The 27474-nt window shown below is 35.4% G+C and overlaps 1 protein-coding gene across 2 annotated transcripts in view; it reads right to left on the reverse strand.

Moving 5' to 3' along the window:
• LOC132151643 (contactin-4-like) overlaps positions 1 to 16435 on the reverse strand; it is a 148379-nt gene extending 131944 nt beyond the window's left edge. For both annotated transcript variants that reach the window (XM_059559899.1, XM_059559898.1), the window contains exon 1: positions 16324 to 16435. In XM_059559899.1, the coding sequence (XP_059415882.1) occupies positions 16324 to 16378 (55 nt within the window). In that variant the 5' untranslated portion in view covers positions 16379 to 16435. The remainder of the gene's footprint in view (positions 1 to 16323) is intronic.
• Positions 16436 to 27474: the final 11039 nt, after the last annotated feature.

Below are 27474 nucleotides of genomic sequence, written 5' to 3' on the forward strand. Positions count from 1 at the left end.
GTGAATCTACAATTTTCATAGTCATGAAAATAAAGAAAACTCTTTAAATGAGAAGGTGTGTCCAAACTTTTGGTCTGTACTGTATATATATATATATATAAAAATCAAAATCAAGCAAAAAGCTACAAAACGGTACCAAAATTTGCTTTTATGGACACGCTACCATGGTCATAACATATTTTGGATACATATGGAAATACTATGGCATTCTCTTGAAGTTTCCCGGAGTGGTACTGTGCAGTGTAAAATGGTGGTATCATAGTTAACTAAAACTAAAACCATCAAAATATATTTTACATTACATAAAAGTGTTAATTGAAATAAAACAAAAAACTTAAACATACTGTATCTCAAGGCAACATTTAATAACTTAATTCACTAAAACAAACTAAACAAAAATTAATAAAAAACTTAAGAGAAACTATACAGACATCTAAAAAAAACTAATAAATATTATGTAAATGAAAATAGAAATAGAAATATATATATATATATATAGAAATTATTTAAGAAATTAAACAAATTTACCAAAATACTGGTTGGTGAATGTGTGTGTGTATATATATATATGTGTGTGTGTGTGTGTGTGTTTGTATAGACATTTATACATATTTTGATCTGTTCTAAATGTACCTTAAATTAATACTTTTCAAGTTTTTAAAACTCTAATCAACATGGGCATGGGCAAATATGGATGCTTTATGCAAATGTATGTTTATTATTAGTGAAACCATACTCGTACATAGAGCATGAAGACTAGACATGTTTCATAAGTCACAGATGTTTTCAAATAACTCATTCACACATGAAAAAAGAATATAGAAATACCAGGTTACCATTACTTCTCTTTCTTTGCACGGAGCAATTTACTTACACAAGCCTGTTTACATTATTTACAGGACAGTGCAGCTCACTTCTTAACATGCAAAATGTACATTTATTATTTATTATTAAATTTGTTTGCCTTTCTGGGCCAAAATACTGCAGCCAAATTCTCAATAAAACTATTTTGCATTGTTATATTTTACAATTTTTTTTGTCAGACCCCCGAATTAATATGAAATATTGACTGAAACACGAATCAGTAAAGGGGTCATATGATGCGATTTACATTTTTTCTTTCTCTTTGGAGTGTTACGAGCTGGTGCATAAATAAGATCTGTAAAGTTACAAAGACAGAAGTCTCAAATCCGAAGAGATATTCTTTATAAAAGTTGAGTCAAACACGCCCTCCTTAAACGGCTTTCTAACATACCCCCACATGTCTATACATCATGATGTTAGAAGATCTGCATAACGCCACCCAAATGAAAATGCAAATAAAGGAGTAACTTTTATTCTTTCTGCTTCTGCCGCCGCCATGTTGTGGAGATGCTGTGTGTTTCGTTGTAAAAGCCTTCCAAAAGAGGACATAACTAGAAATCAGTGGTTAAGTTGTATTTACACCAATGTTCCAGAAGAGTTCAACCCAAATATTCAGATGTGTACAACACATTTTTACGGAGGACAAAAACTTGTTTCCTGGGAGAGTAGCCTACAGTGCCTGTGTCTGTAAGTACGCTTTCTTAAATGCTCTAAGTGTGTTTTCATATTTAAAGAATTTGCCACTGATGATTCAAATGCGAGTTTTGAGCAGTGTAGAGTAGCTCATGTTGTTTGTTTTTTCTCAAATGCAGACATTGTTTTATAATTACGCAGTGTGATACGCAATGCGTAAAAAGACAGTATAGGTCATTATAATCAGTAAATATGTTCCCACTGGATGCAACAGATGCCTTACTTTTCGGAACGCTGAGCTTTGTAAATATCAACGCATTTCAAAAAGGCGGGGCATAGAGGAGCAACAAAAATGTACATTAAAGGGTCCATAACACACAGTTTCACCCAATCTCATGTTAATCTTGAGTATCTATAGAGTAGTACTGCATCCTTCATATATCCAAAGGGTCTTTAGTTTTATCATATTTATAAAAGAAAAATACAGCTTTCTCTCCGGAAAAAGTCGAGCTCCTGGAGGCAGTGGGTGGAGCTATAATAGGTGTTGTTTCCATTAACATATATTCACTTATGTACTGATTTCCAACAAAAGACAGAAATCTGATGCAGTTGTACTTACATGAATAGGGTCTTTTATCACTGGGATTGCTCCATGTTTTAACAGCAAACAATGTGCAAAACCTGCGTTGATTTGGGCCTTGTTTATAAAACATTCATCAGTCAAATAAAGAGAACACACAAAGGCACTTGATACACTCCGTTGCTGCCCCGGAAAAACAAACTGCATTCACTGTTCATGTAACGCTGAGTTCTTTGGGAAGCTGAACCCCTTTAAGTGGAAAATAATGTGTTTTTGAACCATAAACTGCATAAACATTGCATTACACCAAATACACAAAAAATTTTCTTTTTAGCAAAGTCATGACCCCTTTAAGACTACACCAACTCTTCCTTCCAATATGTTAATTTGCACAAAAATCCTGATTTACCTGTATAATCCGAGCCGTCATCTAAAATTAGCGCCGTTAAAATGAGTTTGCGTTAACGTGTTAATTTTAACAGCCCTAATATATACATCACTGTATATATATGCATCGCGCACACACGAGTCTCTACCTGACCATCAAGTGTTGTCCCGTGCCTCACTCTGCTGCGATGGGTCTCGGGATTTTAATTTATATTTAATTAAAAAACATTAATGTTATAAGTTAAGATTTACAAGAAATATTTTAACTTCTTCTATGTAAAAGGAATACTGTTGTTAAAAAGTGTTTGCAAACCAAATGTTATTGCACTTTTGTTCATATATCAGTACTTTTGAAAAAAAAGTGCACAACTTTTGAATGCATTATTAATTTTGTGCATAGCAATGCGATTAACTGCGATTAATCGCAATTACAAATTTTAATCGTTGCCCAGCACTAAAAACAAACACATACAACTTCAACATAGAGCCGGAAGGTTATAACTTTTTTTAACACTAAAACAAAGTAAACAAGTTCCAATGGCTAAATAGAAAAAGATTAAAATATTAAATATGCAAATTCATAATGTGGAAAACTACTCATTTATTGAAGTCTGACATTCTCTATTCACATGTCCATCACGCCACCACTAAATGACGTGTCAGACATCTTAAGAATTTCAAACTTCTAAGCTGCTTGCATAATTCAGAATGCAACACTGTTATATTCAATTCTTTGCAGTGTCTGTCACCATGACAACATACATACCCTTTCCTTCACAATTCTGTCTGTGACGGTGATCTCATATGCCACGTCTCGAAAATCAGGCCTGGCAAAGAACCAGAATCATTCAATTGAGGATCAAGTCAAAAACTCCAGTCAACTTTTCTTGCTCCCTCTCTCTCACCTAAGTGTGGATTTGAAGATTCAAGTCTTATTCATAAGAATAAAAGGAACTATGTCTATAAAAAAAGGGATCTCTCAAGGTGAGAACATCAGACTGAGAGCACTTGGGTTCGGTTTCTCATACTGAAGACAAATGGCTCCTTACTGTAGTTACTTCAGCTTTACAACTAAATTCTTTCAGGGAAATGTTATCAGTTTTATTGGAAAAATCCACATTGATAGAGATATCAGTATGTCTTTTAAATGAAATCCATTGAAGATTACACTCTTTAAAATTCCATTTCAAATACACAAACCACAATCTCTGTAACCAGGTGACCACGTGAATTTACAGATCTCACCACAAACCACAATGAGAATAGATAATAAATTATAAAGAGCAGACAAGGCAAAACCTTCTTTAGAAAATCCCAAATCTATTGCATTAATTTTTGCACACCATAAGCCACGGGCAAAGCAGCTTTTCCATGCTCAGCTCTTATAGATATGGGAAGATAAGTCTGTTTAGAACCCAGACTTGAAGCCAATTGTATGCTTGTTCTCCCTTGGGTTTGCAAAAGGCTAAACTTAGAGATATGGTCCACTCTTTTTATGAAAAGATCTGTAAATCCAACCGTGCAGACGACACATGGCGTGCCCTAGTGAACTTTCGTGAAAATGTATTCCTCCATGCTCAATGAGGCCTCCGACACATCTGATCATGCATTTGCAGTGAGGGAGCGACAGAAAGCTATATAAATTGGTTCAAGGTCAGGGAACGATGGAGACGCTGCCTGTATCGTTCATGCACTGTGGGAGCCATTAGAGTGAATGGGGTTCTGTGAGATGGGGCTAGTACGGCGCCAAAGGGGAATATCCATCTTTGGGTTGATAAACGATAATGGAAAGAGAAAGATATAGATATGAGTACTTCAGCGACACATGGATTTGATCTATATTAAATATTGATATGTGGAAAGAATGGAAATAATCATGGCAGATGTTTTATGCTACTTTGAATAAATGCATATTGCTTTTCCAGGGAAGTTGACCATTCAGATTTCATTCTAACTTGCATGTCTGATTAGTGGTGTGCACAAACACAGAAAAATTACTAAACAAGTTATTTTAACCGCACAGTACATTTCAAGTGTCCCGAAGCCATCCAATAGATTTGTGTGAGGGAACTATTAAAATGTTTTTTGTTAACTGAAATAAACTGAATTATATAAATTACCAATATTACAAACTTAAAAAAAAACTTCAATAAATTAAATGAAACATGTTTAGACTGAAGTACTAAAATTACTTCAACTGAACATGTAATGAAAAAAATTTAAGCTAACAAAAACTAATACAATTGACAAATGCACATAACAAAATTACTAAAACTTAAATTAAAATGAGAACTTAAAATATAAAAAATTTATTAATTCAAAATATGAATAAATACTACAATATATTAATAAAATAAATGAAAAGAAATAAAAGAAAAATAATAATTACATTATACTACTAGATATTTCAATATATTTGGCTTTAAGAAACTAAAATTAAGCAATTAGTAAGCACTTATTAATAACCAGACTGACTTTATTTCTGTCTACAGAAGATCTAATTAAGAATGAACTAAGGTTTAGATTTGATTTATTGTTTCATTTGAAATAACCATGTTAGAGATCAGTGTTTGCTTTAGTTGGGCTCCTGACCCTTGACTTCTGTCTCAGTTTATTTTTCTCTGATTGTTGTAACCATGTGTTTATGAGACATGTTTGTTATAACCAGTGTTGGGGAGTAACTAGTTACATGTAACGGCGTTACGTAATTTAATTACAAAATTATTGTAACTGTAATTAGTTACAGTTACTAAGAAAAAATGAGTAATTAAATTACAGTTACTTATGAAATTTTTTACGATTATAAAGGGGATTACATTTGAATATTTCCACACATCCACATACAGATTTAACTGATTTCTTTCCCAAATTGCACTGACTATTCTGAGACATACCGCCCTAATAATTTCCGGGATGCGGAAATACAGTCTGGTTCATAGAATCCAGTCGTAAAAACGAAATGCCTAACGCGGACGGAATATGCCACATTTTGGATGACTAAATCAAAAGTAGGTCAGTACACTTGAATCAAAACATGACATCGACTAGTGTCTGTGAATATTAAGCCCAGAAAATGCAATATATGACTGCCTGTCTGTGGAAATCAGGCGCGGACTGGACACCGGGAGAACCGGGACAATTCCCGATGGCCTGGCAGCCGATTTTGCCCCACTATTTAATATCATTATTGTATAATTGCCTGCGAATGTACTAAAGTGATCATTTGCGAATCCGCCATTTGATAATTAAATCTCTAATAAGTCATGAATTGTTAGTCATGACTCGCGCGCTCTCCGCGCCTCCGCCAAACGGTTTGGATCAGACTCAGAGTAATCAATGCGAGAGAGAGAGAGAGAGAGAGAGAGAGAGAGAGAGAGAGAGAGAGAGAGAGAGAGAGAGAGAGAGAGAGAGAGAGAGAGAGAGAGAGAGAGAGAGAGAGAGAGAGAGAGAGAGAGAGAGAGAGAGAGAGAGAGAGAGAGAGAGAGAGAGAGAGAGAGAGAGAGAGAGAGAGAGAGAGAGAGAGAGAGAGAGAGAGAGAGAGAGAGAGAGAGAGAGAGAGAATAAAGTGGACTGCTGGAGCAGAGAAGCAGAACTCCTGTTCAGGGTTTCAGGTCAGTTTCATCTGTAAAGATGCTTTTTTGTCTTTGTTTTTTCATTTGTTTAATCAAGCAGCAGCACGTTGCTCATCAGTCATCACTCAAATTTTTCATTTGTTTAATCAAGCAGCAGCACGTTGCTCATCAGTCATCACTCAAAATACTATATAAAGGACATCATTATTATCTGTTGTAATGTTACAGTAGTAATTTAGCTGAAAAAAAATTCCGATTTTTTTTTTTTTATAGGTTTAGGGGGAGCTACGACAGACAACAACACAACCCTTACGAAAATTAACATTTTAATATTTAACTATAAATCCAGAGAAAATGGTTACTATTGTTTAACTGTGATAACCAAAAATGTAAAATTATTTTACAAATTTATTTATTTAAAAATAAATACAAATCCATTTGCAAAAAACAAAACAAAAAAACAGTACTTTTATATAGACTAATAAAAGCATGGTAATTTTTTGTAAGGGAAAAACATGACTCGTGTACAGTATTAGGATTTTTCTATAAAGATATTGTAGTATTGTAGAGTATTGTATTGTAAAGTATAGTTTTGTTCAATCTTGAGTATTAAAGTCATGAGAGTGATGGATAACAGGGCAAAATAAAGACACTGAAGAGAAAAATGGAAGTGAAGGTGCAGTTCAGGAGAGAAGTTTTAATTATTTTGCATGTCCCCAAATTAAAGATTTAAACCTTTTTTATGTCAGGTCCATACAAAAAATAGTTTTGTCCATGAATTTGTTTGTATGAGTTTGTATTTCCAGTCTGAATTTTTTTCCCAGTCCGCCCCTCCTGTAAATTAATGGCAAAGACATGGTTTCATTTACTACACATAGGCCTACTGAAGCTCGCAGCGTTTTCAACCTCTGCTGCCTCAATATAGGAGTACACGAGCACATAAACATAATTTCTAGAACTGCTCTGTGTCACTTCATGTGCATTTTACTTATTTTGAGAAAACTATCATCATATACAGAGACAGCAGTTTAAAAAAAACACCAATGTTTCAGGAGTTTATTACACAGAATACGTCACATGCTTATTAGATAACTGTAAGTTGATGTATATGCTTTTATTTATTATTCTTTAAGTTTCACAAATTTAGAAAAGTAATCAAAAAGTACTCAAAAGTAATTAGTTACATTACTTTAATAAAGTAATTGAAAAAGTTACACTACTATTACATTTTAAACAGGGTAACTTGTAATCTGTAACCTATTACATTTCCAAAGTAACCTTCCCAACACTGGTTATAACTCAAAATCATAGAGAGAATATTATCAGATATTGGTTGTTATTCAGCATTTTGTTGATGACAATCATCAATTATGGAGTTGTTCAGAGTCAAACATCAGACTAAATAGGTGGTTTATAATTAGTTTGGATGTTTACAATAAAAAACATTCAAAGAGCCAGTGGTTCTGTCATAATCAGTCAAAAAGGACTTTTCAATTATTTTGTGCTTATACATCTTTCTTCTATGACAGCAATTAGTCACACACAGACAGCAATAATCAGAATATGAACCTCAACAATAGTGACGAAAAAAAGATGCTGCAATGCATGCTGGGTACTATTGTAGTACAAAACTCATCCATGGCTCCCAGCATGCATTGCAGCATGTTTTTTTTATTTTTTATTTTTATTAATAAAATCAACTTATACAATATAAGTACAACCAATTTATAAAATATAAGTACACTCAACCTAAAAAATATATCTGGATTTAGAAAAATTTATTTCGTGCAACCCCTTGACATAATAAAATTAAGTAAAGTCAACATAACATTTTTTTCAGTGTATGGTATAGATAATTTTTTTGGAAAAAGTAATTGACATGAAAATAATATCACAGATAATGCAAAAAAATATGCACGATTCGAACTCAATCTTTTCTGCCAAAATGTTAAACCTGTTCTTAGTACTACTGTAACCAAACTATTTCAGTGCTGTCAGTACTATTCTTCACAAAGTGTGGTGCAGTACACATCTCCCCTTTCAATGTGCGCTTCTAAAGCGCTATTCGCACAGGATTAGTATTATCTAGGGACCTTGTGTGATTTTGAAATTACCCCCCACCCAGCCACCCCCCCACATCTGAATTTCGTGTGGTGCATTCAAACAAGATAAGCAAAGCCTGTGATTTTAATCAAATTTACTGACTTATCTACAGGATACCCAGTTGTCAAGGCTTTGAGAGACCTATTCTATGGTCCAGATGAATTAAAAAAAAGTAATTAATATAGTTTCTTGCAATGTGTCATTTACATTTCACCAGGTTAAAATAATATCTCAAGCTTTATGCTTGATTTATTTGTAACACATAAACGTCTAAACCTTTTCAGCTTTCTCTTTCTGCAAATTCTTTGGTGTAGTGATATGATGACAGCACCCAAAATACTATCAAACACTCCAACGCAGCTCCATTCTTTGCGAAAGGCACACAGGAAACAAAAACCTCAAAAAATTATATACGACCTGCCAAATCCAGGTCAAATCACAGAGATGCCAATTCATACTGGACTATCACAGGACCTGGTTCGGCAAAGTATTTTGCAGGGAAATTTTAACTTTACAAATTACAGACATGGCCGATTCGTATGGGATTAAGATCACAGACAGCATCCGCAATTATTACAAATCACTGGAGGTCACCAGATAATACTAATCCCGTGCGAATAGGTCTTAAGACTGTTATACCAGACAGAACAAACATCATATCTTCCAACTGGATGACAAAGTGCTCTTTTTTACCTCTTTTTCATCTATAACCCCTTCCTCTCCTCTGTCGGGATATCGTTTCGAAGTTCCAGGTCTCTGCCTGTGAGCAACATTTGCCCGAGGCAAAGTCTATTGGCCTTCCCATGAGACACAGAAACTTGTCTCGAGAAAGTGGCCCTCTGATCTACATGAAAGCAGCATCTCCAAGCCAGAAGCTCAAAGAAACAGCAACAAATACGTAAAGCTCAAAGAAACAGCAACAAATACGTAAAGCAAATCAGCAAGCAAAACCACACAGATCCCACATCCAAATCTCTCACAACAGGCACAAGTGTAACCCTGCCCTCACAATATGACAAAGAGGCACAATACAAAATCACAGGAAATATAAAGAGAAGAGCTGGGATTTTTGGATGAGTGACAAGCATATTTTCACTGCAGAGGAGCTTGGCACAGGAATCTGCTTGATGACTTCAATTTGTTTCGGGGGTGACAAGGGATTTGCATGGGGCCAAATGTTGGGATTTATTTGCATAGAATTCTCATGCCACAGTGACACCTTTGATTTTGTTCACCCTCACATTATCCCTCTCTCACTCTTTCTCTGTCTAGTCATTTTGGTGGGTGGACAGTCCACTCCCAAAATATAAAACAATTATTCAATGAAGTAAATAATGAAAATAACCAGAAATCTGCTTGTTTGGTTAAAAAAAAACAGTAATATTATGAAATATTATTGCTATTTAAAATAACAATTTTCTATTTTAATATACTAATTTATAATATTTTTATATCATTTTACTATAATTTATTCCTGAATTGTCATCAGCCATTACTCCAGTCTTCAGTGTCATACAATCCTTTAGAAATCATTGTAATATGTTGATTTATTATCAATGCTGGAAACAGTTGTGCTGCTATATATATATATATATATATATATATATATATATATATATATATAATTTTATAATTTTATTGCAATTAATCACATTATTGTCTGCGATTAATCACACAACTAATAATGCATTCAAAAGTAGTCTATTGTGCATTTTTTTCATTTAAAAGTAGGCCTACTGCTATATGATCAAAATTGTAATAATACTTGGATGGCAAACACTTTAAACAATAAGGTGCTTTTTACAGCAGTGTTCCTTTTTACATAGTAGCAGTTAAAATATTTTTTGCAGCCTAAATCTCAACTTATAACATTAATGTAATTCAATTAAATGTAAAACAAGCTATTTGTGACATTGCCAGGACATTAACATTTTTATAGAAAATATATAAAAATGCTCAGAGTCCAGAGCCTCGATCATAACATTATAACAGGTACCTTCCTATTAGAGACCTGCACGATTGTGGGACCCATCGCAGCAGATTGCAGAATCCATACAGTAACTAAATCAATTAATTACATGAAAGCAAACCAGACTTCTAACCAACCAATGGACTTCGGTTTCAGGCCCACTTGAAAAAGCTACAGCACCTCAAATTACTCTCACATCAAATAGACACAGGATTTATTCTTGCTCACGCAATTCTCACTGTCTATCATTGGAGATCAATAAAGCTTATATCATGTGGACTCAGCCCTCTAATCTGGGCAAAGGCAATCAAATCTCTGATGCATAAAACTCAGAAGTGTCACTAGAACAAATTACTGTCATCATTACAGTTGTTACACATAGTTTCATCATTCCATATGAACTCAATTTATCAAAACATGCAATTCACAAATGTTAGAAAATGTTCACAAAAAGGCAACATTTACACTACAGCTAAATGTGGACCAAAAGTCTGTCTGTTTACTATCTTAAAGCCTGGAAATATATAATTTTTAAGGATTTTGAAATAAGTCTTTTATGCTCAACAAGGCTGCAGTCATTAGATTAAAAAATACAGTGAAGACAGTAATATTGTTTTTTTTTTATATAATTTTTCTTTTTTTCAATTTTGTAAAACAGTCCTATTTTAACATATTTTCAAATGTAATTTATTCCAGTGATGGCAAAGCTAAATTTTCAGCAGCCTTTACTTCAATTCTCATTCTAATATTCTGATGTTCAAGAAATATTTCTTATTATCAATAATGTTGAAAACAATTGTTTTGCTTGATATTTTTGTGGAAACCATTATGCATTTTTTTTCCAGAATTCTTTGATGAATGGAAAGTTCAAAAGAACAGCATTTATTTGAAAAACCGAGCACAGCATTACTTCAGCCAGGCCACGTAGGCATAGTGCTATGACCAGCTGACCCGGTCAGCTGTCAAATCGCTCCTATCACTACCATTCTCCTATTAGACACGGAACATATATACGTGGCATTTCTGCTTGTTAAGTATGCTCAAACTGCTTGCAACCCTCCCTCCCTCCCCATTATAAGCATGAGCATATTACCGTGCACCTTCTGGTTGTTGTCTTCTTTTGTTTCAGATCACTAAGGCTTTCGAGTTCTGGCTGGCATGGACCTCACTGCTGAGGGTCACTCATCTTTATAACCAAACTACAGTACAGATGTCCCACAGCCACATCTTCACGATTACCACTGTTTGCTTTTAAAGACATTTAGTGTCTTAATTGTCGATGCATTTCCAAGCTGATGGTTCCGGGGGTTAATGTTAAAGCTCTTGTATGTTCAATTAATTTTGGAGCAAGAACCCCCATAAGGAACCATACCGCCAAAGATAAATTGTGTTCAATAAAGTCAAGTAACTTGCAAAGTGGTCCTGTCTGAAATATATTTTTTGTAACATTTTAATTGTTGTTATTGGCATTTTTGATCAATTTGATGCATGTTTGTTGAATAAAAGTCAGTATTCTTTTAAACAAACGTATAATCTTACTGACCACAAAATTCTGGATGCAAGATTATTATTATTATATTTAATTGTTTGCATTAGGGACTGTATATTTCATATACTTGTTAAATCCTTTGCTGTTTCTTCAGATCAATGATTTATGCATGCAGGTCACACTGTTGCCTGTTCTGACCAGTGTCTGATATGGGCCACATTTATCAGACACTGGTCAGAACAGGCGACAGAATAGGTAATATCCACAACCTCACAATAAATAAATAAATAAAATCCATCAGATTTTAGCAGAAAATTGGATTTCTGTTCTGTACAATGCAATATAATAAGAGTGCCTTTGTCTATGATACTAATGAGGACAACGGATGAGCTACAAATCCTCAACACACATGAAAACTAAGCATGTATTCCACCTGGTGTAGAGTCAGGTAGCGCACACACGCACCCGGATACACTCATACCAATCCACATGCACGCAAACCAATTAAGATTCATATTACCAATTCATATTCACAAGCACAGAGGTGTGTGGAATATGTGGTGTGAAATGTGATAACATACGATACACAGCTCAATGACTACACTATTTCTTGCTAGTAGAAAGACAAACACTTGGGATATATGCATGCTCTACATACGCAAACAAACATCTTTGAAGAAAAAGATCACACAATGTGATTGTTTTTCAATATAGAGAGTCATGTAAGCGAGTCATTTGGTGTTCTATTAGCATTTGAATGCGCCGTGCCAGCGGTGGGTCAGGCAGACAGTGCTTCTTAGAACATAACACCTCACGGAAGGCAAAAATTGTTTTGTGAAAATGCTGTTTACAGAATCCCCACTGGGCCTCGCCTTTACAAGCCATGAATAACTTGGTCACCAAATGATGGGTTTCTAGGTCCCGCTATCTGCCTTTTCAACTGTGAGTGGTCTATATAAACCCGACATACAAAATAACAGCATAGGAACAAAGACGGTGTCTGAGCTGATTGCTATATCATAACATTCTAACCCACAAACTAATCAAAAAAGAAGATGTTCTTTAAAATTTTACGGCCACAGTTCAAGCAAGTTCAAGTCTACCGATAGCCGGTTGTATACACCTCTGAAAAGACAGACAATAGCAGTAAAGACTTTACGATAGCCCAGTTAAATAAAAGAATATCAGTCTTATTTTTAATCTAATGTAATGATGAGTTTGAACATTAACATTGAACATGACATTTGATGCAGAGGGCAAGTTTTCAGTGAAAAACAACTTCAATTTTGATCTTCTCAGACAAATTTTCAGAAGAATTGTGAACTATTTTTATAGGTTTTATTGTTGTTGTCGTAAATTTTAGAGCTTGATAGCCTCTGTCCCTTTTTAATTTTACAGTATAAAAAAATTGTGGACACTTTTAAAAATACAGGTTTCAAAAGGGGGATTTCCTCAGCGATGCCATAGAAGAACCATTTTTGGTTCCACAAAGAGAATTTCACTGAACAGTTCTTAAAATAATCAAACATTTTTTTCTTAGTGTGAAGAACATTTAAAAAATCTTAAGACCCTTTTCCACTATAAAATACCATTTCTGGAATGAAAAGCTTCTATGGATGTTAAAGGTTCTTCATGGAACTATAAATGCCATTAAAGAATGCCATCAACTTTGGGAGGCAAAAAAGTTGTACATGTTTTGAACGATTAAAAAAATTTTGTTTCAAAAACTAATTGTATATAAAAAAAAATGGTTTGTGGAATTAGTAATAGAATGCTTTTTGTTAGCAAAAATACTGCTTCCTATTAGCAGCTGATGCCAAAGAGCACTTCACTGACTGGAAGAAATTTGTAATCAAAGACGAAAACGGTGGGCAAATTAAACAGCTCAGCTGGTAAGGGAAAATGTCAAGTGATTAGTTTCTAAGGCTCAAGCCGTGAACCTCCACACACACTTCAACTAAGTCACTGACTGCTAGAAATAAAAACATCTCAGACCTGTTAAGTTCAACTCACCTGCTCAAATGCTAAACCAAATCATGATTTAACTACGTTCACCCATGCTGTCTTCAATTTCCTTTCATTGGATCATTTTCTGTTTTGATTTACCTCCATGGAATGCTACAGTGTCACTTTGTGTCTTTTCAGATGGTGTATCAGATGGATTAATCAAATGGCACAGAATAGGGGAATTAAGGTTGTGTTAAAAATGTGTCCAACTCTGTCTTTTACTAAATAATGACCACATTTTCATTTTTGAGTCATATCTTCTGCCAAAATGGGAAATCATGTTGCTTGAAGTATTTTTTTGAGTCATGACAGTGTGTTGAAGAAACCTAAATCTAAAATAATGAGCCTGGCCCTGAGTCAATGAGAACAATAGAAACAGACAGGGAATTATAATGCAGCGTGTGTTTGGTTGAAGTATGTGTGATGGTAAGGTAATCACATGCTAACTGGGTGGGCGATCAGGGTGGAGTGACATGTGTGTGTGTGTAGCAGACAGCTCGCCCGTGTTACTATGCACTGCTGTGAGAGAACAAAGGCAGATGCCTAGCAGGGGATGGAGATCATTGCGGTCCCCTCTCAGCATTCTGAGCAGTCCCCCTGCCAAGCCTCGTCTTTTAAGGGGCAAACCTTCCTCGTCTCTGCTATTCGGCAGGTTGCACGACCTTTCCTGTCAGTTCAGCGTTAAAAGGGAACACTACAACAACCAGTGCCACCCACCACTAACTGAAAATACAAGGGAAACACAAAGATCCCTCAGTGCAAGAAAGTCAAGCAACACCAAACACAGTGTCTTTTCTGATCCAAGTATGTGTTGGGAGATAATGTAACTGAACAGATTAAAAAAATAGTTCACCCATGAAGAGTCTGTCACTATTACTCAACCTCATGCCATTCACATTCTTCACAATTGCTTGGAATAGAGCGGCCAGTGTGGAAGAAAAGAAGTCTGGTTTGGAACAACATGAAGTGAGTGATTTTCCCTTTGAAAGGAAAATACACAGCACATTCTGACAACATTAAATGTGAAGTTGAGACAATTTTCATCAAATTTATTCTTCTCCTTTCAGCAGCTGAAGAGATGCAAATGCATTTTCAATGTTGTCATATATATTCTACCAATTTAAAAGACACACCTACTTACTCTCTTCCACATTTTAGAATAATATGTGAATCAGATCATAACTATCTTATATTTTAGCTTCTTCAATGTCACTATTCCTTGTGGACATTCTCTCAACCAACTTAATGAGTATCCTCAGATGCTTTCGAAACAGTACTAAACAAGTTGTTGCTGGCTTTTTTACAATAAAATAAATTAAATATTAAGGCGATAGAAATACAAAAAAAAAAAAAAATCACAAAATATATTTCGTGGTTGAATTAGGCTGCCACATTTGCATCACCAAAACTAAAGGTAAAGCAAATGCTGAAATAAACATTATTGATAATTTGTGGCATCTGTGGATTTTTTTCTTTCATTCCTTAAAAATAAACTACAGTAAATGATTAGCAGGACATCATCTCACAAAGTACCAGCTGATTAAATACTTGTAAAAAGTGCTAACTTCACACAGACAGTGTTAAGTATGAGAAATGGAACCGCTTCTCCGAGTCAGATTATGATTAATGTAAAAGAGACCTCAGGTAAAAAAGAAAGTATTAATAGAGAAACAGTAATTGTGCCTTAATGAAATAAATTCAAGATAAGAGTTTTGAATACATTGATAGATGGGGGGGATCATTGACTTCAAAATAAATTTTATTGTGTTTAACTAAACTAAAATCTTTATAAGATACTGATGATAAATGGTATCTATTTATCTAGTGCTTTCAACAGACCACATGGGCATCCAAAGCGCTTTACAAGTTGCCTCACATTCACCCATTCACACACTCATTCATACACCGACTGCGGTGTCAGCCATTCAAGGCACCATCCAGCTCATCAGGAGCAGCTGGGGTTAGGTGTCTTGCTCAAGGAGCTCAAGCTCAAGGACACCTCGACACTTGGTCAGGTGGAGCCGGGGATTGAACCACCAACCTTCCGGTTTGTAGACAACCTACATGAACCACTGAGCCACTGCCGCCTGACTAATATGTATATATATTACATAGGCACAGATTAACTTGAACCAAATACACACCAATTAGGTTGTAACTTGCGTTGTGAATATGGCATTTTCATAACAACACGCCACATAATGAAATATCAGACAGCAAAATAACAAAGCAAAAATTCCACTTTAAAGCATAAACAATCAACAACACAGCTTAAAAAAAGTAAAAGGTTACTAATAAGCAGAAATTAAGTATACAAATAATACTACTATATCAGGAGCTCTTGATTTCGCTACCCAGGCTGACTGGAAACAAGAGCCTCTAACCACATTTCTGCAAAACTCAAAAAATATTCCTATACGTACAAACTGCTGCAGTTTCCAGTTGAAACACACACTAGAGGCAGTAAATCTCAGACAACTTTTATTTTCACACAAAGTATTATTTACAGGGCCAGGGCTTCGATTACGAAAGCCTAATTTTTGCACAGCTCCTTGCCGAATGTTATGACAAATGTTATGACGTTTTTGCACAGCTTCTTGCCGAATTATGTGACTCCATTACATCTTTTCAGACAGTCCCCTGGCCTATATACACAGGAATATGGAACCAGACTTCACAAAGAGGAGCACATCAAAAGTTCTTAATAAGATACTTTTACCTGCAAGGCACCCCAGGAATGACTGCAGAACCAGCAGTTTCCATAGCAACTTCATCTTCACTTTGGTACGGTCAAAGTCAACTCACATTCAATCACGAAGGTATGGAGGCCTTTTCACTCTGCAAGGAACACAAAAATTTGGTGTTTAGCTTGATTCAAAGTTCCTCTACTCTGGTAAAGTTCTAGTTATAGTTGAGAGAGTTATAATGCAGAATGCTGACATAATGCTTTAGTATGTTTATTCTGATTCAGTTCTTTTTGGCAAAATTATGTTTAGTACCTACAATGTAAAATTTACCCATCAGGAGTTAATTTGATTGTGAGAAGTGGTCTCTACATATGTGAAAATTGATTGCGTAATAAACGGAGCAAGTTATTACATTTTGATGAAAGATTATAAAGAAAAACATTTCCGGTGACACTTTTTACACATTTCATCTTCGAGGTAAAACAATAGGATATACAGGTCCTTCTCAAAAAATTAGCATATTGTGATAAAGTTCATTATTTTCCATAATGTTTGATAAAAATTAAACTTTCATATATTTTAGATTCATTGCACACCAACTGAAATATTTCAGGTCTTTTATTGTTTTAATACGGATGATTTTGGCATACAGCTCATGAAAACCCAAAATTCCTATCTAAAAAAATTAGCATATTTTAATAGACCAATAAAAGAAAATAGTTTTTAATACAAAAAAATTCAACCTTCAAATAATTATGTTCAGTTATGCACTCAATACTTGGTCGGGAATCCTTTTGCAGAAATGACTGCTTCAATGCGGCGTGGCATGGGAGGCAATCAGCCTGTGGCACTGCTGAGGTGTTATGGAGGCCCAGGATGCTTCGATAGCAACCTTAAGCTCATCCAGAGTGTTGGGTCTTGCGTCTCTCAACTTTCTCTTCACAATATCCCACAGATTCTCTATGGGGTTCAGGTCAGGAGAGTTGGCAGGCCAATTGAGCACAGTAATACCATGGTCAGTAAACCATTTACCAGTGGTTTTGGCACTGTGAGCAGGTGCCAGGTAGTGCTGAAAAACGAAATCTTCATCTCCATAAAGCTTTTCAGCAGATGGAAGCATGAAGTGTTCCAAAATCTCCTGATAGCTAGCTGCATTGACCCTGCTCTTGATAAAACACAGTGGATCAACACCAGCAGCTGACATGGCACCCCAGACCATCACTGACTGTGGGTACTTGACACTGGACTTCAGGCATTTTGGCATTTCCTTCTCCCCAGTCTTCCTCCAGACTCTGGCACGTTGATTTCCGAATGACATGCAAAATTTGCTTTCATCCGAAAAAAGTACTTTGGACCACTGAGCAACAGTCCAGTGCTGCTTCTCTGTAGCCCATTTCCTGCACACGCCTGTGCACGGTGGCTCTGGATGTTTCTACTCCAGACTCAGTCCACTGCTTCCGCAGGTCCCCCAAGGTCTGGAATCGGTCCTTCTCCACAATCTTCCTCAGGGTCCGGTCACCTCTTCTCGTTGTGCAGCGTTTTTTGCCACACTTTTTCCTTCCCACAGACTTCCCACTGAGGTGCCTTGATACAGCACTCTGGGAACAGCCTATTCATTCAGAAATTTCTTTCTGTGTCTTACCCTCTCGCTTGAGGGTGTCAATGATGGCCTTCTGGACAGCAGTCAGGTCGGCAGTCTTACCCATGATTGCGGTTTTGAGTAATGAACCATGCTGGGAGTTTTTTAAAACTCTCAGGAATCTTTTGCAGGTGTTTAGAGTTAATTAGTTGATTCAGATGATTAGGTTAATAGCTCGTTTAGAGAACCTTTTCATGATATGCTAATTTTTTGAGATAGGAATTTGGGGTTTTCATGAGCTGTATGCCAAAATCATCAGTATTAAAACAATAAAAGACCTGAAATATTTCAGTTGGTGTGCAATGAATCTAAAATATATGAAAGTTTAATTTTTATCATTACATTATGGAAAATAATGAACTTTATCACAATATGCAAATTTTTTGAGAAGGACCTGTAATACATACCGTATAGACAATAATTTAATCAAGCATAAATCTATACAAATGCCTCACTTCTAGCTAGTACAAAACTCCCATTTTATTAAGTTTATTATAATGAGAATATGATCTTATCTGGCAAAAATATAATTAAGTTATGTGTCATTGTGGGTATTGATTCAGTTCTCTACAATGTAAGTTGTTTAGTTTTTTTTCTACATCAGTCCCAGGCCAAATAACACTTACCACAGTTGAATACATTTGTTGAATCTTAACATGGCAAACTTTCATATCTGCTGTGTGCTTTGTGTGGTTGAGGGATGTTTGTAGTGAGAATGAGGAGAGGAAGCATTGTTTTTTGGTTCTGTTTTTACTTCTCAGTTGGAGTCCCATAGGGATCACCATGGAATCGGGACCAAGCGCACATTGTGTCTATAGGAAAGGAGTAATTCTTTATGTGTTTTCAAGCCATTGACAGTGCAAAGCATAAAAGTTGCTGGAAAGGGAGTGGAAATCAATGGGGTCTACTTTACCCCAGAGTCCCCAACCATAAATTGTGTCTTTAAAGTAGTCCTGATTTAGAGAAACCAAATAAAGGGTTTAATGAATGGACAGCCTCATTGTGTTTATATTGTATTCTAGGCAATCAAGATTTATTATTTATTTAGGTAAATATAATAAAAACAAGCAGAGATGACAATATTTTAAATCAAAATCAAAAAGCTAAATATTTTCATGAAGAAAATGATGCATACTTGTAAAAGCCATTAAGAGTTCTTGCACTGTAACATTATGTGAAAATAAAACTATAAAAAAACTAACAATACAAAACAATACAATAAAATAAAATAAAATGTTTTTTACACACACATATATACAGTACATACATTCACTCACACACACACACACACACACACACACACACACATAATATATATAATATATATATATATATTGTTTCAAACGTTCACACGGCATCTTAAGGTTATAATAACATATAATTCAAATCTTTTCTGGAGGTGGTTAGGGATGGAAATGGGCTGAGTAAGACCTCGGTGTCAGTGCATTCACTCAGTCATAAACATCCTGCTCCGTCACACAACCGAATGTATAGCCTACATAGGCTATGCCTTTCGCCAGGCATGAAGTGATGGAGGCACATCAAGGCTTCCATGACATTGTGGGTGTCCCGTGAGTAATTGGCATTGTAGACGGGACACTTATCCCCACCGTCAACCCATCAGCGCTGCACCAGGCCTTCATAATATATATGACCATGATAATATAAATTACCCTTTCAAAAGCAAGCAAAGTCAAACAACCAGTTATTGTAGCTGGTTAAGGCAGAATACTTTTGGCAGTGAGGTTGCAGGTCCACACAATTGCAAAATTATGCATACATACATTACACAAACACAAACAAACAAACAAACAAACGTGTGTGTGCGTGTGTGTGTGATATCCAAGGTTGCATTTAGTTTGGAATTTGGATTATTTTATAAATGCAGTGATTTCTAAAGTGCTTCTTTATAATGAACATCACTTTCTCAATAATTTACCTGCTCTATACCGCCGTGAAAGAGCTCCTGTATTGATTCTCAAGCCATATATATCAACCTATTCAGTACCACCGCCATGGACAGCCCCTGCTAACGTCACACGTAAGAAGGTTTACCACATAAGCAACATCTTAAGGTATAATTCGGAGAACACACCTAGCAAAGGTATACCCATAGTTAAGGTGTATCTTAAGAGTCTTCATAGCAAACTCTACATATATATATATATATATACACAGTCATGTGAAAAAGAAAGGGACACCCTATTGAATTCGATGGTTTTCTGTGTCAGGACATAACAAAAATAATAATCTGGTCCGTGGCATATTTTAAAATTCAGAATATTAAATCTCAGAAGAAAACATGACTTATCACATTGTGTCACTATTTATTTAACAAAAGCTATGCCAAAATTGAAAAGCCATGGTTAACGAACTAAGGACACCCTTACAGTTAACATGGATAATAAGAGGTGTAGCGGATCTGACCCGAATCAGACAAATTAAAGAGTCGATCAGGACTGTGGTTGAAACATGAGCCGAATTCCTCAGAAAGGCAACAGGAAGTCATAAAACATTCTGTGCCACAAGTCCCAAGCAAGATAACCAACCAACCAACTCTTTCACAGAACAGCTTTCAACATTAACACCACTAGAACAATTATTGACAATTTCAAATCGGAGAAGAGATTGTCAAATTTGGGGCAAGTAATTGAAATGCAACGCCGGACATCACATGTAAACCCATGAGAGTTATAATCCTTAAACACTTCCCCCACCTAGCAGAACCAGACTGAAATTCCTAAGGCGGGCCTTTGAACCTCTGGTCTCCACAGAAATCTTTGTCAGATAATGACACAGAAACTGTCTTTTCTACATATATATATGGACCAAAATGAACTCAAAAAGTCCATCGCTTCACTCCATATTCATTTATATGTAACCCACACATTTGACTATCATGTTATAATCACTTATTGTGTATGTCTTTTAATAACTATTGGACAGCTTAAGGATACATATTCATGTCTAGTATGCATGTGTTTGAATCTGTTAGTTTGAAACAGTCCTGACCATCAGTCATTTGTCAAATGTATCATATTGTTGTTATAGGAATCATGTCCAAAATTATACCCTGCAAGAGAGGAAAAATTCGGACCACATGCTTGATAAGATAACATATTATTTTTGATACCCCAGAGCCAAGACAATATCTGATTGGTCAAGACAACATTTGAGGTGTGGTCAACAGGCAAGTTTAAATACTTAGGACACCATAAAATTTTGCTTTTAGCTTTTTAGCTTGCGTTAAGCTTTTGCTATTAGTCATGCCTGCTTTTAGCTTTTTAGCTTTTAGCTTTTGTTAAGCTTTTGATATTAGTCACGTCTGCTTTAAGCTTGTAGCTTTGCTTCCTAGCTTTTGCTTCTAGCCATGCTTTTAGCTTTTAGCTTTGAGCGCGGTTCCAGCGTGCTTCGGCCTGCACGCCTGCTGCTACTTAACAAACGATGAGAAGAAACACCACCTAGTCTCGTCAAACTTTACTTCTTTTCTTTTCCGTTTGAGAGTTTCGTGTTCTGGGTTAAGTTTTGTAACGCCATGTCTGACCTCGAGTGCCCGTTTAACTTCAACTAGCCACACAACTCCGCGTCTTCAGCCAACGCCCAACCACGGGCTTCCCAAGACATCACTTCAACGACTACTGAACTTCCAGCCAATCAGCGACTTCCAGCCAATCAGCGACACCCCCTTTCAACAACAACAAAGGGAACACCTTTACACAGGCAATGTACCTTCAGACATTTGTACTGGTGTATCTAATATAATTTTAACCTCATTGAGGAACTCAATGCGAGGGCTAATTAAGTGATAGATGGTTGTTCATGTCTATGCAATTTAACGTATTGCTGTAAACTTTCCACATTTCCATTCTCTTAAACTCATCTTTCCCTAACTTTCGATCTTCCTGCAACTTGTGTGAATGTGTGAGTGCGTGCGTTTATGTGTTAGATTAGTTTATATGTCTTAGATTTATCTAATAAATCCTTATTCATATTGAAAAGAGAAGTATATTGTGTTTTGTGCTTACAAGTTAATGTCTTAAACTGCCGATCTTGTTACTGTGCTAATTGATAGTGTTTTCACTATACTTTGGATATTAATATCGAGGGCAGATTTGATGTTAAACGGCTTGTTCAGTGAATCGCAGGGCGTCTCAGTGATCAGCCGTGAAACAGTGATTCTGTTCAAATTCCCTTTAAAATCTTAAATGATTCCCTTTTGAGCTAAATTGACCTGTTTCCCTTACAGAGGCTAATGAAAACCGTCAGGCACTGCTAATCAAGTACCTTTAGTTACCTGATCATCAGAAAGTGTAAGCACCTCTATAAAAGAAGACAACCCAAGAACTACACCTCAGACTCTACAGGCCTCAGTTAACATGTTAAATGATAAAGTTTGTTACGGTACAATCAGAAAAGACCAGACAAGTATGGCATGTTTGGAAGATGTTTAGAAGAAAGCCTGTTCTGTCTAAAAAAAACAAGGAAAGATAGCTTATGTTTGCAAATTTGCTTTTGAACAAACCATAAGACTTCTAGAAAAACATGACCAAAACCAAAGTAGAGATGTTTGGCCATAATGCACAGTGACACATTTGGTGAAAACCTAAAGAGCATATCAGCACAAACACTTCATAGCAAAAGTCAATCTTGCTTTGTTTGTAGCCAAAGGACCTGGGCACCTCACAGTCATTGAGTTGACCTTAAACTCCTCTGTATACTAAAGTATTCTAAAGTCAAATTGAGGCCATCCCTCCGAGAGCTGAAGCTTGGCAAATATTGGGTCATGCAAAAGGACAATGATCCCAAGCACACCAGCAAATCTACAACAGAACGGCTGAAAAGAAAAGAATCGAGGTTTTGCAGCAGTCCAGTCAAAGTCCAGACCTCACCTAACTGAAATGCTGTGGTGAGAGCTGTGCATAAACAAATGCCCACAAACCTCAATTAACTGGAGCACTGTTGTAAGTAAGAGTTGGCCAAAATTCCTTCAGAATGTTGTAGAGAGACTGATAAAGTCATGCAGAAAATTACTTCAAGTTATTGCTGCTGAAAGAACATAAATACATACATATAGAGGTCAGCCGATACACTGGATTTTGCTGATATGAAAGTGAAGTGACATTCAGCCAAGTATGGTGACCCATACTCAGAATTTGTGCTCTGCATTTAACCCATCCGAAATGCACACACACAGAGCAGTGAACACACACACACACACTGTGGGCACACACCCGGAGCAGTGGGCAGCCATTTATGCTGCGGCGCCCAGGGAGCAGTTGGGGGTTCAATGCCTTGCTCAAGGGCACCTAAGTCGTGGTATTGAAGGTGGAGAGAGAACTGTACATGCACTCCCCCCACCCACAATTCCTGCCGGCCCGGGACTCGAACTCACAACCTTTCGATTGGGAGTCCGACTCTCTAACCATTAGGCCACGACTTCCCACGGTATCAATAGCTAGATAGATTAATTAAAATATCTTAACGGGCATAGCATTGAAATGACATATATATGGATATTGGGTAACACTTTAGAATACTGTTTCTTACTTACTACATAACTAATAAGGAATTATTGAAGAACTAACAGGTGATTATTCATTAACACTTAACTCACTACTGTTAACTACTAAGAAAGATGTGTTAACTAATCAGTATGTAATATCATTTTATGATTGTGTTAAGTAACAGTTAGCTAATCAGTAACTAATATATTCTGTGATACCTCCTGAAGAACTACTATTAATTATCTACTAGTTAGTGTTGAAGAAAAATAACTATGAAGTAACTACTAATGAACATTTATACGCAAAATAATAATCAGGCTGTGTCCCACAAATCAAGTACTTGAGTAAAAGTACAGATACCCCAATAAAATATTACGACAGTAAAATTTTAAGTAGGTCTATTCATTTTCAAAATTACTTGAGTAAAAGGACAAGTACAAAGTACTACTACAGTAGCAACTTTGTTACAGCCCACTTATTAGCCTATAATGGAAATGAAATATGGATTTTGTTTGCTTCTAAATGTTTAACTTTTGATTATGAAAGGTTTGTTAAATTAGTTCAAATGTGGGCAGTATACATGTTAAAATGGAATAAAATATGCTGTATTAAGAAATGTTCTCATCTGAAATAAACAGATGCGAGTATTTTAAAAAGTTTATGATTACTTTTATAGGTTGTTCTTAGTCCAAATGATATAGTTTATTATTATTTACTAATAGGTTCACTTTAGAATTCTGTAAGTCCTGCAAAATTATCTGATAAATCTTTATTAATTACTAATGGGTTCCCTATGTTTTCACTTTAGAATACTGTTTCAGATTCTAAGTAATTCTTCAGGAATTATTTGATAATTCTTTATTAATTACTAATGGCTTCCCTATGTTTTCACTTTAGAATACTGTTTCAGATTCTAAGTAATTCTTTAGGAATTATTTGATAATTATTTATTAATTACTAATGGGTTCCCTATGTTTTCACTTTAGAATACTGTTTCAGATTCTAAGTAATTCTTGAGGAATTATCTAATAATTCAGCCTGATCTCACAATCAAAACGTACATATTTAGACGTAAATTAAAACTGTCCAATACGTATGTGCCTTTACGTATTTACAGTGTCGTTTACGTATTATCTGGACGTAATTACAGGTTCGATACGTAACTAAATTTACGTAAAAACAACCTCAAATACGTACAGATAGAACGTTTTCTCTGACCAGTCAGTTATCCATAGAAGCTCATGAAGCTGCTTTTCAATGCGTATCGGATTATTATTATTATTTATTTTATTTTTTTTTCCCTTTTTATAATTTTTTTTGATAAATGTAAGATCCCTAAACCCCACCCGAACCTAAACCTACCCATTTTATACAGAATGTTAAAAGAATAAAACATAATAAAACACAATTTTAGTAAAAATATAACATTAAAACGTTATTTTGAGCCACTAACATTAATCCGACACCTACCCCTAAACCTACCCATAACCATTTCTTAAAACTACATAACGTTACTGTTATAAATAAACAAATAACAGACAAACAAACGTAACATTAATCATTTATTCTTTGCGAAAATATCAAAAGTGGTACCAAAAGTAGTTCAAATGATAATGAGTTCCAGTCGCAGTCCTCTCTGGAGGTAATAGTTTTTATAAGGTACAGAGCAGAATTTAATTTATTAATCCGTGAAATTATGAATCTTCTCTCCGTGAAGGCGCACTGGCGCAGTACTGATTTCAAATGTCTACCAACTGAAACACGGCATGTCGCAATCTGTGACGAATAAGGTGAGAACCAATGAGAGTTCGATATCAGTGCCGTAAACCATGTCGTAACGTTTCTCGAGGGTGGCGCACTGGCGCTATTTCGAATCATAATCATATCATAACGAGCGCGTGCTTTGACTGTGACGGTCGCTGTTGCTGAGAATGAAGATGAAGATTGATTGATAAAGGGCTCAATTTGGATATGTTCCTTGCAAACATCTGGATTCTAAAGATATGGAGTACAGCAAACAAATAAAATGGATGTGATTTGTAATTTTATGCTCTGCTTTTGTGTATCTATGGTTGTAATGCCAGTCATTGGATAGGAGAAAATCGCACAGCAAAATATTACAAAATGGTTAAACAATTACATAAATTGTATTCATTTTAAGGTTTCAAAGTGTAGTCTCGTTTAACATTATGTAATCCCCGAAACGAGTTTGCAGCATGCACAGAAATGTTATTTCCTATTAAGTAGATGAGTAAACTGCTTTCAATAAATTCACTAAAAACATGTATTGATATGACAAATACAACAGATTTAAATCATTAAGGCCACGATTTTAATATTAATACATGGGAATTAAAATACATTCACACTTTACGTTAGATTATTTAAGTTTTTTTAGCTGCTAACACGTAAGTGTTTTTACGTTTTACTGCTATAAATACGTCAAGGTTGTACGTTTTTATGTGCATGATAACGTAAGTAATGTACCTGTGGTAGAACCACACTTAACATAAAAATACACACGTATTCTCATGAGATCACGTTGCAGCTGAATAATTCTTTATTAATTACTAATGGGTTCTCAACATTTTCACTTTAGAATAGGCCTAATGTTTCAGGTTCAAAATAAGTCCTGCATAATTATTTTATAATTCTTTATTAATTACAAATTGGATACCTGTATTTTCACTTTTCCTCAGGCTTTGCCTTACATACAGAAATTGAATTAATGGTAATGTGGTATATGCTGAGGAGGCACACATACAGTACTGTATATAAAATATAAAAACTAAGGTAAGTTATCGCAAGGCACTGGAGTCGTGGTGGGGTTCCTGTTGGAAGCTGATTTCTTACAAAACACACTCACAAAACAATTTACTACATAGGCAAAACCTCTATAAAATGTATTGCATTTATTAATATTGCATTTTCATACTACTACAAATATTGCTAATAACTTTTATATGAATGGGTCACAATTCAATGTAATTGTGTAAAACTGTTCATTAGTAGTTACTTCATAGTTATTTTTCTTGAACCCTAACTAGTAGATAATTAATAGTAGTTCTTAAGGAGGTATGACAGAATACATTAGTTATTGATTAGCTAACTGTTACTTAAGATAATCATAAAATTATATTACATACTGATTAATTAACACATCTTCCTTAGTAGTTAACAGTAGTGAGTTAAGTGTTAATGAATAATCACCTGTTAGTTCTTCAATAATTCCTTATTAATTATGTAGTAAGTAAGAAACAGTATTCTAAAGTGTTACCGGATATTGTATGCCTACTCTCACATGTCATTTGCTTCCATTTTGGAAAAACTTAATGATTATCTAATGAAAATAACTAAATATGGCAGTCACACACATGGACAAAAAGCTCAGGGCCACATCTCGTCTAAAACAATCACAGTTATCTCACACACCAGACGCATTGCGTTAAATTCAAGTGGTGGTCCAAAACAGTTTATTTAATCAACAAATGGGCAAAAGTTTACTTCAAGAATGAACAAAGTGGCACTGCTGAGTTTGAAGTTCTGTGTTTAAATAAACAGAACACACAGAAAGAGAAAGCACCACCTATAGCTATCTATATGAAGGATATAGACTTAGATCCACAGAAAGACACATTTTACTGAAAAATGCACAATACACAATCATGGACTATTGCAGATAGCCGATAGTTTCAGCAAAATTAATCGGCATAACTGATCTAAACCTTTTTTCCCTTGAAAATAAATGACAAACCTAATCACAGTGGAGATATATACTATTTATATATACTTTTTTCTTTGGTGAAATATGTCACAGACTTTACTAGATGAAGATTCTTGGTCTAAACCTTGGAGTGGGAAAAAACTAACTAACAAATAGATAAACTTCACCACACTGGTAACAATATAAACTTGAAAAATCAGAGCAGAAAACACGGATGAATCTAAACTTTGGAGTGCATATGGATTCACTACCACTCTCAGATTCCTGTTCAGACGAGCTGTCTGAGAGTGTGAATTGAGGGGAGTTTGTTTCTGAA

Source organism: Carassius carassius, chromosome 10, assembly GCF_963082965.1.
Source record: "Carassius carassius chromosome 10, fCarCar2.1, whole genome shotgun sequence".
Classification (NCBI taxonomy): Eukaryota; Metazoa; Chordata; class Actinopteri; order Cypriniformes; family Cyprinidae; genus Carassius; species Carassius carassius.